This window comes from Salvelinus fontinalis, chromosome 1 (assembly GCF_029448725.1).
Source record: "Salvelinus fontinalis isolate EN_2023a chromosome 1, ASM2944872v1, whole genome shotgun sequence".
In the NCBI taxonomy this organism is placed as follows: domain Eukaryota; kingdom Metazoa; phylum Chordata; class Actinopteri; order Salmoniformes; family Salmonidae; genus Salvelinus; species Salvelinus fontinalis.
Genome location: NC_074665.1, coordinates 89,417,597 through 89,432,150, shown reverse-complemented (window position 1 = coordinate 89,432,150; position 14,554 = coordinate 89,417,597). Strand labels below are relative to the sequence as shown.

The 14,554-nt window shown below is 41.0% G+C and overlaps 2 protein-coding genes across 4 annotated transcripts; one reads left to right on the top strand and one right to left on the bottom strand.

Moving 5' to 3' along the window:
* The first annotated feature begins 283 nt into the window (after positions 1-283).
* On the top strand, positions 284-9,550 carry LOC129863492 (TATA-box-binding protein). 3 transcript variants are annotated; one of them, XM_055935541.1, is made up of 8 exons: positions 284-854; positions 1,331-1,539; positions 1,626-1,995; positions 2,181-2,268; positions 5,776-5,867; positions 5,952-6,119; positions 6,301-6,395; positions 8,248-9,550. In XM_055935541.1, the coding sequence occupies exons 3-8, from the start codon at positions 1,640-1,642 to the stop codon at positions 8,325-8,327; spliced, it is 879 nt and encodes a 292-aa protein (XP_055791516.1). In that variant the 5' UTR covers positions 284-854; positions 1,331-1,539; positions 1,626-1,639; the 3' UTR covers positions 8,328-9,550. The 3 variants fall into 3 exon arrangements, with proteins under 3 accessions (XP_055791516.1, XP_055791507.1, XP_055791499.1); XM_055935532.1 differs by having other exon boundaries at positions 285-854; positions 1,421-1,539; positions 1,670-1,995; XM_055935524.1 differs by having other exon boundaries at positions 285-854; positions 1,670-1,995.
* pdcd2 (programmed cell death 2) lies at positions 9,338-13,497 on the bottom strand. The gene is made up of 6 exons (XM_055935514.1): positions 13,114-13,497; positions 11,243-11,482; positions 11,003-11,140; positions 10,733-10,833; positions 10,146-10,259; positions 9,338-9,876 (listed from the first exon to the last, which is right to left on the bottom strand). Exons 1-6 carry the CDS (start codon positions 13,400-13,402, stop codon positions 9,718-9,720), a joined length of 1,041 nt encoding a protein of 346 aa, XP_055791489.1. The 5' UTR covers positions 13,403-13,497; the 3' UTR covers positions 9,338-9,717.
* Positions 13,498-14,554: the final 1,057 nt, after the last annotated feature.

The window sequence follows — 14,554 nt, the reverse complement described above, 5'->3', positions numbered from 1 at the left end:
GTAGCAAAATATAATTCAATTGATTGAGCATGAAACTTGTCAATTTAATGTAAATATGCCTATAACCTACTGTATTTATATTTTATTGCAGTCATCTCGGTTTTAATTTGAAGCATTTTTATACGTCGCTGGCTTGTATTATTTGTAAAGACATTGGCAACTTTATTTGTAGTCAATTTTGTTCTTAAATTATCGGCGAGAACAGAGGCTGATTCACCACGTAGAATCACCACGTGATTCTGTTCAGCGAATATGTCATGTGTATAAAGTTACACGGGAGGGCGAAAAATAATCGACCGATGCGTGTAGCTGTTCTACGAGTGGTCTGAGGCAAGCGTTAGATTACGAGCGTTTTCACGTGCAACGTTAATAATGATGGTTTTGGTATACAGCTTGGAGATTTAACGATGGTCCTATTTCGTGTTGTGTAGTGTCTTTGCTGGCATGCATCCCACTTATTATTTTTTTGCTCCACCAAGATTTACATGCTAAAATCGCCACTGCCCCTATGCAACCAAGAGTAACGCTTCTGACAAAGGACAGAAACCAGGGATTATTTTTCTGCTGCCACATATGTAAGGGTTGAGGGGAACTGCTGAAACAGGGTTTGAACCAAAGAAAATGCATAATGCCAACCCTTTTTTCTTGAACGGCACTTTCTGTTATGAATTTTGGATAACTTTTGCCTTTGCTCCTGCCAGATAAAATAACCCAAAATGTTATGTGAACTTTGACACCGGAAGTGTTCAAGTAACATACCGGATATAACTGTTTTGAGCCAGTGAGCGCATGAACCAGTGAAAACAGCGGCTAGATTTTTAATGTGACATTTTAAGTGCAGTTTTAGAGACGTGGTGAGTATTTGAAAACGTTGTCATATCTCAACAGCTCACAACTTCACCACTTAGTGTGCAAAACACTTATGACCACATGAGTGTTGACATGGGAGTAGCTAGCTAGTGTAAATACTACGCTAACGTTAGACTGGCCAGCTCTGCCGATCATCAATTCAGGTGCGATTTTTGCACCAAACAAATTTTACTCGCACACGCGTTCTGTGAACAACTGCATACATTGTAACATGTGCTAGCTATATTAAGAGGGATTTCGTGCGCCACTATTGCTGTCTGTAGCTAGCTGAAGGTATGCAAAGGCTAAGCTTGTTAACTAGCTAGCTAACGTTAGCGGTCAATAGTTTTTCGCTTGCTACAATGTGGTATAGTTGAGTCATGATCAAGTTTCTTGACAGCAGTGTTACTTGGTATCAATTTCACCGGTCTCAATTGCTTAGCTAACTTTATGTGTTTTTTTTCTTCTAATATTCTTTCAGGTCAAAATAATCTAGATAAGGGGTTCGCTGCTACGCTCTGTTCCAACACATGACTTTTGTCGACATTTTCAAATACAGAATTGCTCCTAGTCCTAGGTCTCTGAATTTCTTTCCTTTGAGACGGTCAACCAACTGTCCCGCTTCATAATTTTGAGGACATGGAGCAGAACAACAGTTTGCCTCCTTTCCAGGGTCTTGCCTCCCCTCAGGTAACTAATTAGACTATTAATACATTTCAGTGAGATGTTTTTGTTGTCAGCACAGCACACAACACAGCTGTTCTCAAATGTTTTAGATTCAACTAGCCTAATGGAGGGCTTGTTCTCACATCTTTTAAAGGGGGCAATGACCCCTGGAATGCCCATCTTCAGCCCCATGATGCCCTATGGCAGTGGTCTGACTCCCCAACCTGTGACGAACACCAACAGCCTTTCTCTCCTGGAGGAGCAGCATCGGCAACAACAGCAGCAGCAGGCTTCGACTCAGCAGGGTGGGGTGTCAGGGGGCTCGGGACAGACGCCACAGCTTTATCACTCCCAAACGGTCACCACCACCACACTGCCGGGAAACACCCCTCTCTACACCACTACACCGCTAACCCCCATGACACCCATCACACCTGCCACACCTGCCTCTGAGAGCTCTGGGATTGTCCCACAACTACAGTAAGTGTTCTTGAATAATGTGTTAGTGTCAACCACTATGTAGGTACTGCTATAAAGCTGAAACACAAGAAGCTAAAAGATTAAGGTGAATAGTGATGGTTTGAATTTGATTTTTATAGTGATGTGACCATATCAAAAAGGAGAATCTCCCATCCTGATTGCATGATTTATTTTCTTCCCTCTAGGAATATCGTATCCACTGTGAACTTGGGCTGCAAACTTGACTTAAAAACAATAGCACTCCGAGCTAGAAATGCTGAGTACAATCCAAAGGTAAGCATATTGTTATTATTCATTTGCAAATCAAAATTAATTTGTTGCTTACACAGATTAGCAGATGCTAACCATTTACCGTCGTGTGAATTGACCATGGTAACAATGGAAAGGGAACAGTTTATTGAAAGTTTGTCAACAGTTCACTTGACTCATGACTGAATCTAAACATTACACTGTTGATTTGATGTGCATTTTACATTTACTGTACTATTCGCCACATTATTTGATAACGAAATCTGAAAATACTCTGGATACATTCAGTAACATAAGACTATTTCTGGAGAATGTGGGGTAAGTGCAACATAAAAAATGACAAGGGTTTGTTTGAGAGGACTAACTGGTGTCTCATTTTACATTTTAGTCATTTAGCAGACTCTTATCCAGAGCGACTTAAAGTAGAGTGCATACATTTTACATACTGAGACAAGGATATCCCTACCGGCCAAACCCTCCCTAACCTGGACGACGCTATGTCAATTGTGCTTTGTTTGGAACACATTCCCACCATCACACAATTACTGTTTATGCAATCCAAAAGTGGTCCATTATAATTTGCAATCTGGGTCAGATGGGCATCATTTGAAAACCTGTTCTATTGTCAACATGACTAGCTAAGTTATAATATAGGACAACAGTGTTAGGCTTTCGCAATTCAAGGAAACGGGTCATCATTTTGGTGCGCAAAGGGGTCATGAGTGCATTCAGATGTGTGTGCCGTGGTGAATTTTCTTCACAACAGACACGCATTCTGTTCAGAACAACCAAGGGTATGTTGTCATGCCGTCTTGTAACTGTACCTCAAACATGGTGATCATAAACGTTGACACTGTATATGAGTTTTTTATATGGAAATGTGAAGTGCACGTTTGGCTTAATTGGATCAAATTTTATTGGTCACAATACACATGGTTAGAAGATGTTATTGCGAGTGTAGCGAAATGCTTGTGCTTCTATTTTCAACAGTGCAGCAATATCTAAAGTAATATAACAATTCCACAACAAAAACCTAATACACACACTTCTAAGTGAAAGGAATAACAATGTATAAATATATGTATGTGAGAGTGGCATAAGCTAAGATGCAATAGATAGCATAGAATACAGTATATACATATGAGATGAGTAATGCAAGATATGTATATATTGATGTATGACATCAAAGGTATTTATTATAGTTCTCAACATCTCATATTTCAAAATACATTGAGTCCTCTTAATTTACAGCATTTACCTCTCAGACATTTTTTTTTGTGCAAAAGTTGCGGGAGGAATGGGGGCAACGTCTTGTCGTGCAAAATGCTCAAGCTCTGAACCTATACAGTGCTGTGAAGCGCAAAGCCAGAGCTCTAACATCATGTATGGCATTTTACTCTACAGCCACCGCATTCCAATTTAGCTGTTTATCAGTGCTCAAATCTTCTGTTTTCTACCCGTATATGGGTACGAGTGATAAGTTAAAGCAGGTGCAGCGAAATGCTTGATTCTAGCTCCAGCAGGGTGTGTCCAACAGTACAATGCTAATAAACCCCCCCGGCCCCCACAAAAAAGAAACAAGAAATCAAGAAATATCAGAAGAAGCAATGTCAGTCCGTAATATAAATATGGGGTGTGTGTGGTTAGTATGGACAATATATAAGTAATGGGTATGTACATCAGTAGCCTAGTGGTTAAGAGTGTTGGGCCAGTAACCGAAAGGTTGCTGGTTCAAATCCCAGAGCTGACTAGATGAAAAATCTGTCTGTGCCCTTCAGCAAGGCACTTAACCCTAATTGCTCCTGTAAGTCACTCTGGATAAGTTTGTCTGCTAAATTATTTAAATGTAGTTGGTGCATTCATAAAGTATTCAGACCCCTTCACTTTATCCACATTTTGTTACAGCCTTATTCTAAAATGGGTTATATTAGATTTTTCCCTCATCTACACACAATCTTTTCAGTTTTTTTCAAGCAAATTTATTACAAATAAAAAAAGTTATCTTATTTACATAAGTATTTATGAGACTCAAAATTGAGCTTAGGTGCATCCTGTTACCATTGATCATCATTGATGTTTCTCCAATTTGATTGGAGTCCACCTGTGGTAAATTCAATTAATTGGACATGATTTGGAAAGGCACACATCAGTCTATATAAGGTCCCACAGTTGACCGTGCAAGTCGGAGCAAAAACCAAGCCATAAGGTCGAAGGAATTGTCCGTAGAGCTCAGACAGGATTGTGTCTAGGCACAGATCTAGGGAAGGGTACCAAAGAATTAATGCAGCATTGAAGGCCCCCAAGAATGCAGTGTCCTCCATCATTCTTAAATCGAAGAAGTTTGGAACCACCAAGACTCTTCCTGGAGCTGGCTGCCTGGCCAAACTGAGCAATCAGGGGAGAAGGACCTTAGTCAGGGAGGTGACAAAGAACTCGATGGTCACTATGACAGAACTCCAGAGTTCCTCTGTGGAGAAGGGAAAACGTTCCAGAACGACAACCATATCTGCAGGCCTTTATGGTGAAGAGAAGCAACTCCTCAGTAAAAGGCACATGATAGCCCCGGAGTTTGCCAAAAAGGCACCTAAAGGACTCTGACAAGATTCTCTGGTCTGATGAAACCGTGATTAAACTTTGGCCTGAATGCCAAGCGTCAAGTCTGGAGGAAACCAGACACCGCTCATCACCTGGCCAATAGCATCTCTACGGTAAAGCATGGTGGTGGCAGCATCATGCTGTGGGGATGATTTTCAGGGACTGGGAGACTAATCGGGATCAAAGGAAAGATGAACGGAGCAAAGTACAGAGGTCCTTGATGAAAACCTCAGACTGGGGTGAAGGTTCATCTTCCAGCAGGACAATGACCCTAAGCACACAGCCAAGACGATGCAGGAGTGGCTTCGGGACAAGTCCTTGAGTGGCCCAGCCAGAGCCTGGACTTGAACCCGATCTAACATCTTCGGAGAGACCTGAAAATAGCTGTGCAGCGACGCTTCCCATCCATTCTGACGAGCTTGAGGATCTACAATGAAGAATGGGAGAAACTCCCCAAATACAGGTGCCCCAAGCTTGTTGTGTCATACCCTAGGAGACTCGAGGCTGTAAACGCTGCCAAAGGTGCTTCAACAAAGTACTGAGGAAAGGGCCTGAATACTTATGTAAATGTGATTTCATTTATTTTTTACATATTTGGAAACATTTCTAAAAAGCTGTTTTTGCTTTGTCAAAATGGGGTATTGTGTGTAGATTAAGAGACAATTTAATCAATGTTACGTTACAGCCTTATTCTAAAAATGTGGGAAAGGGAATTCGCAAAGTATTCAGACCCATGTCAAGAATACACAGCTCATCCTATATAATAACTAGTGCTGTACATACCTTTTCCAAATCATTGTCAGGGCCCAGGGAAAGGTGAAATGGGACCAAGCTAAAATGCTAACTAGAGTGGGCCTTAAAGGCATGTTGCTTCTGGTCTGAGAATGTCCCACCAAGACACTGTTCTATTGAAAAATTCGCACCTTTGTCTTACAGCGATTTGCTGCTGTTATCATGAGAATACGAGAGCCAAGAACAACTGCACTTATCTTCAGCTCTGGGAAAATGGTGTGCACAGGAGCCAAAAGGTTAGTATCTTCTTTCAACAAAGAAAAAACACAATGTATGAGAACATCTATTTAAAGGCCTCATGCTCCCTCTACCCCCTCTAGCGAAGAGCAGTCCCGCCTGGCGGCCAGGAAATATGCCAGAGTTGTGCAGAAGTTGGGCTTCCCAGCCAAATTCCTTGATTTCAAGATACAGAACATGGTGGGCAGCTGTGATGTCAAATTCCCCATTCGGTTAGAGGGACTTGTACTAACTCACCAGCAGTTCAGCAGGTTTGTAAAATTCACTACTGCAATACTAAAGTATATAATATCTGAGGATTGAGCATTGTCATACTTGGAATTCTGTCATTTTGTTCATTATTTATAATACTGCGATTGGTATTCCTAAAGTGATTTAGTACTGAGAGCAAATATCAGTACTAGGCCTAATTGTTTTCTTGTTGTTTTTCAGTTATGAACCAGAGTTATTCCCTGGGCTAATCTATAGAATGATCAAACCCAGAATTGTCCTGTTGATATTCGTTTCAGGGAAAGTTGTATTAACAGGTGAGTTTTTCTCCTTTTCCTAATGACATACAGTATTCACCCCCTTGGCGTTTTTCTTTATTTTGTTGCATTACAAACTGTAATTTAAATAGATTTGGATTTCATGTAATGGACAAACACAGTCAATTGGTGAAGTGCAATGAAAAAACTAACTTGTTTAAAAAATATATATATATATGGAAAAGTGGTGCGTGCATATGTATTCACCACCTTTGCTATGAAGCCCCTAAATAAGAAATGGTGTAACCAATTACCTTCAGAAGTCACATAATAAGTTAGATTGCACACAGGTGGACTTTATTTAAGTGTCACATGATCTCTGTTCTGAAAGGCCCCAGAGTCTGCAACACCACTAAGCAAGGGGCAGTATGAAGACCAAGGAGCTCTCCAAACCGGTCAGGGACAAAGTTGTGAAGTAGTACAGTTCAGAGTTGGTTATAAAAAAATATCTGAAACTTTGAACATCCCATGGAGCACCATTAAATCCATTATTAAAAAATGGAAAGAATATGGCACAACAAACCTGCCAAGAGAGGGCCGCCCACCAAAACTCACGGACCAGGCAAGGAGGGCATTAATCAGAGGCAACAAAGATAACCATGCAGGAGCTGCAAAACTCCACAGTGGAGATTGGAGTTGGAGTATCTGTCCATTGGACCACTTTAAGCCATACACTCCACAGAGCTGGGCTTTACGGAAGAGTGTCCAGAAAAAAAGCCATTGGTGTTTGATAAAAGGCATGTGGGAGACTCCCGAAACATATGGAAGAAGGTACTCTGGTCAGATGAGACTAAAATTGAGCTTTTTGGCCATCAAGGAAAACGCTATGTCTGGCGCAAACCTATCACCCCGAGAATACCATCCCCAAAGTGAAGCATGGTGGTGGGGATGTTTTTCATCGGCAGGGACTGGGAAACTGGTCAGAATTGAAGGATGGCGCTAAATACAGGGACATTCTTGAGGGAAACCTGTTTCAGTCTTCCAGAGATTTGAGACTGGGATCGAGGTTCACCTTCCATGCAGGACAATGATCCTAAGCATACTGCTAAAGCAACACTTGAGTGGGTTAAGGGGAAACATTTAAATGTCTTGGAATGGCCTAGTCAACACCCAGACCTCAATCCAATTGAGAACCCATCCAACTTGAAGGAGCTTGAGCAGTTTTGCCTTGAAGAATAGGCAAAAATTCCATTGGCTAGATGTGCCAAGCTTACATTTACATTTTTTTTTTTACATTTTAGTCATTTAGCAGACGCTCTTATCCAGAGCGACTTACAGTAGAGTGTATACATTTTATTACATTTTTTTACATTTCATTACATTTTACATACTGAGACAAGGATATCCCTACCGGCCAAACCCTCCCTAACCCGGACGACGCTATGCCAATTGTGCGTCGCCCCACGGACCTCCCGGTTGCGGCCGGCTGCGACAGAGCCTGGGCGCGAACCCAGAGACTCTGGTGGCGCAGCTAGCACTGCGATGCAGTGCCCTAGACCACTGCGCCACCCGGGAGGCACCCGGGAGCTTATAGAGACATACCCCAAGAGACTTGCAGCTGGAATTGCTGCAGAAAGTGGCTCTACAAAGTATTGATTTTGGGGGGGTGAATAGTTATGCACATAAGTTGTTTTTTTGTTTCATATTTCAAAATGGTAGGCATGTTGTGTAAATCAAATGATACAAACCCCCCCCCAAATTCATTTTAATTGCAGGTTGTAAGGCAACAAAATAGGAAAAATGCCAAGGGGGTGAATACTTTGGGAAGCCACTGTAGAAAAAGGGAATTTTGTTGTCCTTAATTTGTCAAATGTAACTTGTGTATTTTACTATTGTTGCTGCTTATTTCAAGGTGCAAAGGTGAGAGGAGAAATTTATGAAGCATTTGAAAACATCTACCCCATCTTGAAAGGATTCAGGAAGACGACGTAAATATGTCTGACCATTTATTTTTTAAATTTGTTTTAATAGTCACAGGGACACTTGTCCTATGTTGTGACCTGTTACTTTGGGACTCTGATTGAACCTGTACAGTTTAATCAACAAATCAGGGACCCCTCCTATTCACCTTAAAGGGATACTTTTGAGATTTTGGCAATGAGGCCTTTTTATCTACTTAGTCAGATGACCTCGTGGATACCATTTTTATGTCTGTTTCCAGTATGAAGGAAGTGAAAGGTAGTTTTGTGAGTTAATGCTAGACTTCCAGTCACTGCGCTAATGCTAGTTAGCATTGGCTCGCGAAACTACCTCTAACTTCCTTCATGCTGGACACACATCGTATTCACGAGTAGATCTGAATCTGGGGGAGTAGATAAAGGTGATACTAGGAGAAATGCTGTATTTTAGCAGTTTTATTTATTTTTAAGTGACTCTTGCTTGTTATTAAATGAGGCAGTCTTGGCTGGCTTTTAATTTTTCTAAAGTAGGTTTTATTGTTAACCTACAGTTTCTGTGCGTCTTTGTCCACACATTCCCTATAGACATTTTAAGATTCTTTAAATGGTGTTTAGTCTTTTTCATTGTTGTATGAAGAATCTCACTTGGGCAAGGCTTAACTACCCAATTTGTCATTATTTGAACATTGTTTGGATGACTGGTACTGAAGGCAAGAAAAATGGAACATTAATCATACAACCTTAGTCTGCATCTTAGGAATGTTAGTCATATCTTATTTCTCATTCAGTTTTTGGTCATGATTGAAGAACCCTCATGTTTTAATGTTATAATGGACTAACTAGCCTAATTCACTATGGATTTTGTTTCAGTTTACACACTGTATTTTTGGTCTACCATGAAAGCCTTGTCAGTAATTTGTTCTAGTTTTAAATGTTATTTTGCTACCTTGTGCAGTTAAATGTTTCCTTACCGATTGATCTCCCTCCTTTAGTTTAAAAAGCTTTGTCTTCAGGGTAGGGCAAGATTTACAACAATCCAGGGAATGACTGTGCATGACCAGTTTAATGAATGGACTCAATGTCACATGACATTAACATGCTAAGTGTGTTTTAATTTGAGCTTTAATGCTCTAAAAATAACATTGCATTACAGAATGTTTTTAAACCTGTTGAAACTATGCAAACTATTAGTCCTATGGCAAAACAAATGACATGTCTTTTGCTTATGGTGATAAAGTAAGAATGTAACAACCTGAAGTCATATTCCTCAAAATGTATGAGTGTTTGGAAATGGAACAGATTGTGACTGTTTATGCATAGTTGCTATTTCCTTTCCTAGAGAAACTGAGATGAAGGGACAGTATAACTATGCAAAAACCCCACAAAATATTTTCTTAACTAGGTACATTTGGATTTTAATACAATTATTTCTGTTCTGTGAAATCTTGTTTCCAGATGAATTCAGAAGAGTACTTGTTGCCTTTGTCACAGCTGTCAGCACATGTGTAGACAGCCAAGGTTCCCCAGTCTATACTGGCATCAGGGCTGTCCACTTTCAGATCATTTAGTAGCTGGGGCATGACCTGTTGCGATGCAAAACACTATCAGCACATTGTCATTTTATAAACAGCAAGCCTTAGACGTTGAAACATTAAGGTCTGGTTTTCCGGATTCAGGTTAAGTTCTGTCCTGGATCAAAGATCTTCACTGAAAGTGTGGTTTAGTCCAGGATTAGGCTTAATATGAGGTGTATTCATTAGTCGCAGACCGCTGCAAAACATTTACTCTAGGATCTAAACAAAGAAATTGAAGAACCTACCTTATTTTGTTTAATAGAAACTGTTGCAAATACCTGAAATTCAAAGATACGCCTGGAACCACAGGGACAATGCGGGATGCCCTTCTCCACTGGAACATGTTCAGACGAAACCCAAAGAGGAGAGCCATCTCTGAAATATCGCAAAACCTACAATAACACAATTATGGTCTTCAGTAATCTAGGAAACCCAGAACTAAAATCGTGTGTAATTGCATCAGGTGCTCGATTAAGTTCTGGGGGACATGTATGAAAATATACTAATAAGTCTCCACCCGGCTACATTGAAACTCTCAGCCAGAGCATTCGCCGAATGTCCCCCCCCCCCCCCCCCTTTATGAAATTCGAAAGATGTGAACACCTGCGAAATTGTGATCTGTCCAAATGATCACTGACATAAAAAAATATGAGCACAGGAACCAAGTTCCTGTTAAGTCTTTGCATCCCAGTCTTGACAGAAGCTACGATACCATCCTAAATGATGTGCGTCTGTCCACGAGCGATTCGTTAAGAGTAAAAAAAAAAAGATTCATTTCAGAGTAATCTACACAATGGCCAAATATATATTTGAGTAATTCTGATGCACTTCATGTCTGAGGATTCTGCTTGAAGAGTTATGTTACCTGATGTGGCTCTGATGCAATCCTCCGTTTAAACTTTTGGAACACTTTGACATCTTCGGTTTCATGCATGGCCATGTTTTCAAGTTCTGCCTCTGCCAAATCTGTGGAATAGAAAGCATGCTTTTCTACAACAGAAATTGTAATCATGTATAGGCTCCTATTTAGGCTGGGTCCAATGCCAACATTTTCTCTCATCCTTCTCCTTTTGGTGTCTTAATGGATCTGAAAAGACTAGGCATGTAAATGCAATGCAGTCTAATAACTTCTTACCGTCAACTGAGGAGCATTCCACATTATTCTGTGCATCCCCCACCAGTTGACTAGACTCTTCTTTCTGATGTTCCTCAGGCTCTGTGACCAATTCCAACTCGGGGAACAGGAATGGGGAAGGCACTGCACTGGACGGCACTAAACATGTATTGAAAGTTGAATGTTTATCTTTCAGGCGGCAAGAAAACACTTCATCATTATTACAAATAGTATGACAGTTTATGGTAGCGGTATAATTACCTTGTTTGCAACACTCTTTCTTGTGACAGTGTTTCCAGTCTATGGTCTGGTGTTCTTTGCTGCAGTAGGACACTGCATGGCATTTAGAGCAAACTTTTTGGCCAGGACAGCCACATAGCTTGCATAGTTTAACCCCTGAACCGTGGACACAGGGGTCATGCTCAGTCCAATTGGGGTCTTCATCAGATGGAGGATCGTAGGGATAAAAGTCGTTTCTCCTTGGCAACTGGCTACGAAATACTGGAAAAGAGTAATCTCAATGTCAGCTTGAGCAGAATAAAAGCAGAGGAACATAATTAGTTTCAAGTTTTATTAGTCGTATGTACAGGATAAACATGGTATACACCGTCTAACGAAACGCTTGCAGGTTCCTTCGAAACAATGCAACAAGAAATAAAAATATGAACAAAGTAAATGTCTCAATAGAATAAACATTTTAGCATAAGTATAATACAGGAAGGGACCATTTTTAGTCCAATATTAATGTGTATTGGGGGATAAGTGTTTAAATTGTGCAGTATTAGCAATAGTAAATAAGAGTTTGCTAGCAGCCATTGTGGTGTGTGTAATAAGGTGCAGAGAGTCAGAGCAGGTGGTCAGTTCAAGTGTTCAGCAGTCTCTGCTCTAATGACTTGTAGATAGAAACTCTCTGAGTATGTTAGTGTCAGACCTCATTCTACAATACTGTAAGGGAATGAACAGCTCATGGCTGAGGTGTGTGGGGTCCTTGATGATGCTGTTGGACTTCCTCAGGCATTGTTTCAAGTAGATGTCCTCGATGGGTGGGAACACGGCCCCAGTGATGTACTGGGCCGTCTTCACCACCTGCGGGAAGGCCTTGCGGTCACGGACAGAGCAATTCCCTGTTCCAGGCTGTGATGTAACCGGTCAGGACGCTCTTGATGGTGCAGCAGTATTTGGAGAGGATCCGGGGTGCATGCCAAATTTCATCAGCCGCCTTTGGAAATATTGACACGGGTTGTGGTGTTGGTCCATGTCAAGTCCTTGGTGATGTGGACGCCAAGGAACTTAAAATAGCTGACTCTACTGCAGTCCTGTTGATGTGGATCGAGGCTTATTCCTGCCTCTGATTAATATAATCATTAATGTTGCACATCATAACTACACTCAAGGCTCAGCTGGACAAGGAGAGTTCACTATGAATCCCAGCAGCTTTTTGCAACTACCAAACAGCTTCCTCTTGCCAAGGAATGGACCTGGACCTTTGGTAGTGTCAAAAATTTGTATAACTAACCTAAGACTAAAGCCTGGTATTTTAAAAGGGAGCAAATGAGTCAGAGGGGGCAGAGCTAGCGAGATCCTATTGGTGCGTTGAAGCATGTATTTCCATTTTTCTGTTAGGGAACGCCTACTCTGAAGTGCACGTGTGAAATAACTCAATTTGCCGTTGCACTACTTCTAAACCACTTTTTTTTTTTTACTTTGGTAAAATCTACAAAATTTAGTCCACTCTGTTTGATTATAGTTTTGAGAACAGAAAACGTTCAACGTCAAACGTTTCATCAATGAGTAAATTGCCATTATGTCGGGCAAAATCCATCTGGCTCCATCTTCCACTGCCGACCACTGGGCTTCCTCTCACCATATTTGGTAGTGAGTGGAAACGCCAACCGGATGCTTCACACTTATTCAATCGGTGAAATATCTGGCTCATTGTTCCAACTTGTGGTAATGTGCTTGCCCTCTAACAGGTTTGCAAATTCAAACCCCACTCCCAACTGTTGCACCGCAGTAGCTAACGTTACACTGGTGGGAGCGGTGGATAATCCCAGCCTCTCCTTCCCTGACCATGTGACTATAGGTGTGATGTTGATAGAAATGCAATAGCTAGTTAGCTAACTGCTATTTACCTTTCAGACAACGGCTGTCGTTTCGTGAATAGCAGTCTGGTGTCTTGCAGCAGAATACAAAAAGAGTTCGGTGAAAACTTCTATCCTGTCCAGTTATTGGAGCGTAAACTTGCATGAGAAATGCGGTAGGAAGTTGGCATTTCCCACATGCTAACTCAGGAAGACCTGGGATGTCCAACTGACTCAACCATGCAGGTTTGCCTCCAACTTTGCTGGGGAACTGATAACTCTGTAGTTGCCAGTGTTCAGCCTCCTCCAAAAAGCCAAGAGCAACCCCTGTTTGTGCCATAGTGTTGATTTGATCGTATTCCTTCAATCGCTGGTTAGTTGTCTGTCAACAAATTCCAACGTGCGTCACTGTTGTAACTTTAAAATATGTCCGGAGTGGAACAATACTTTTAAGAGGCAAACGTTCCTTGTAATTCGCGCTCCTGCCATATCGCCTATTTGCAATTAAAACACTTTAGAGAGGGAACCGTGTGATAACCTTATTATAGTTGAAGAGATCAATGAATAAAGAATAAATGAACAACTTAAAACTGATGGACTGATGGTATATCTGCTGAGTTTTACAAACGTTTTATCAACAGTTAGCCCCATTTCTGTTGGAGGTCTTTTCTGAAAGCATTGCAAATAATGCTCTCCCTCCCAGTTTGACTCAAGGTCTGATTACATTAATACCTAAACCCAATAAATATTTGCTTCTCGATAATTGGCGTCCAATCTGTCTGCTCAATTATGACTACAAAATATTAGCCTCTATATTTGCAAAATGAATGAAGGCAGTATTGTGCTCAATTATAGAACATACCCAATCTGGCTTCATGAGGAATAGACATATATCTAACAATATCTGACTGGTGTTAGGCCTTATTAACTATTCTGATCTAAACTTCCAAGATAGCTTTATTGTATTCTTAAACTTTTATAAAGCCTTGGAAGTGGAATTTGAGTTTCTATTTCTCTCCCTTGAGACATTTGGTTTTGGGGAAATATTTTGTAGTACTATTAAAATTCTTTATATGAATGGAACCAGTTCCGTTCAATTAAAGCATGGCACTTCTCCTAGATTTTATTTGAAAAGAGGAATTAGGCAAGGATGCCCATTTTCGATTTACCTCTTCCTGCTTGCAACCCAACTTCTTACAAATTTTTAAAAATCCAGCGATATAAAAGGGATCTCTATTGTTGACAGATATTATCATGTCAGCTCGCAGATGACACCACCCTCTTTTTGAAAGATACCAGGGATCGAGAGTCCCATAGAGCGGCGCACAATTGGCCCAGCGTCGTCCGGGTTAGGGGAGGGTTTGCCCGGTGTAGGCCGTCATTGTACATACGAATTTGTTCTTAGAGATTTTCAATACAGTGTCTTTCATGTCACAGTCCACAAGATGGCAGACTTGAGCTGCTGTATCATCGCTCAGTCGTTTCATCCGAG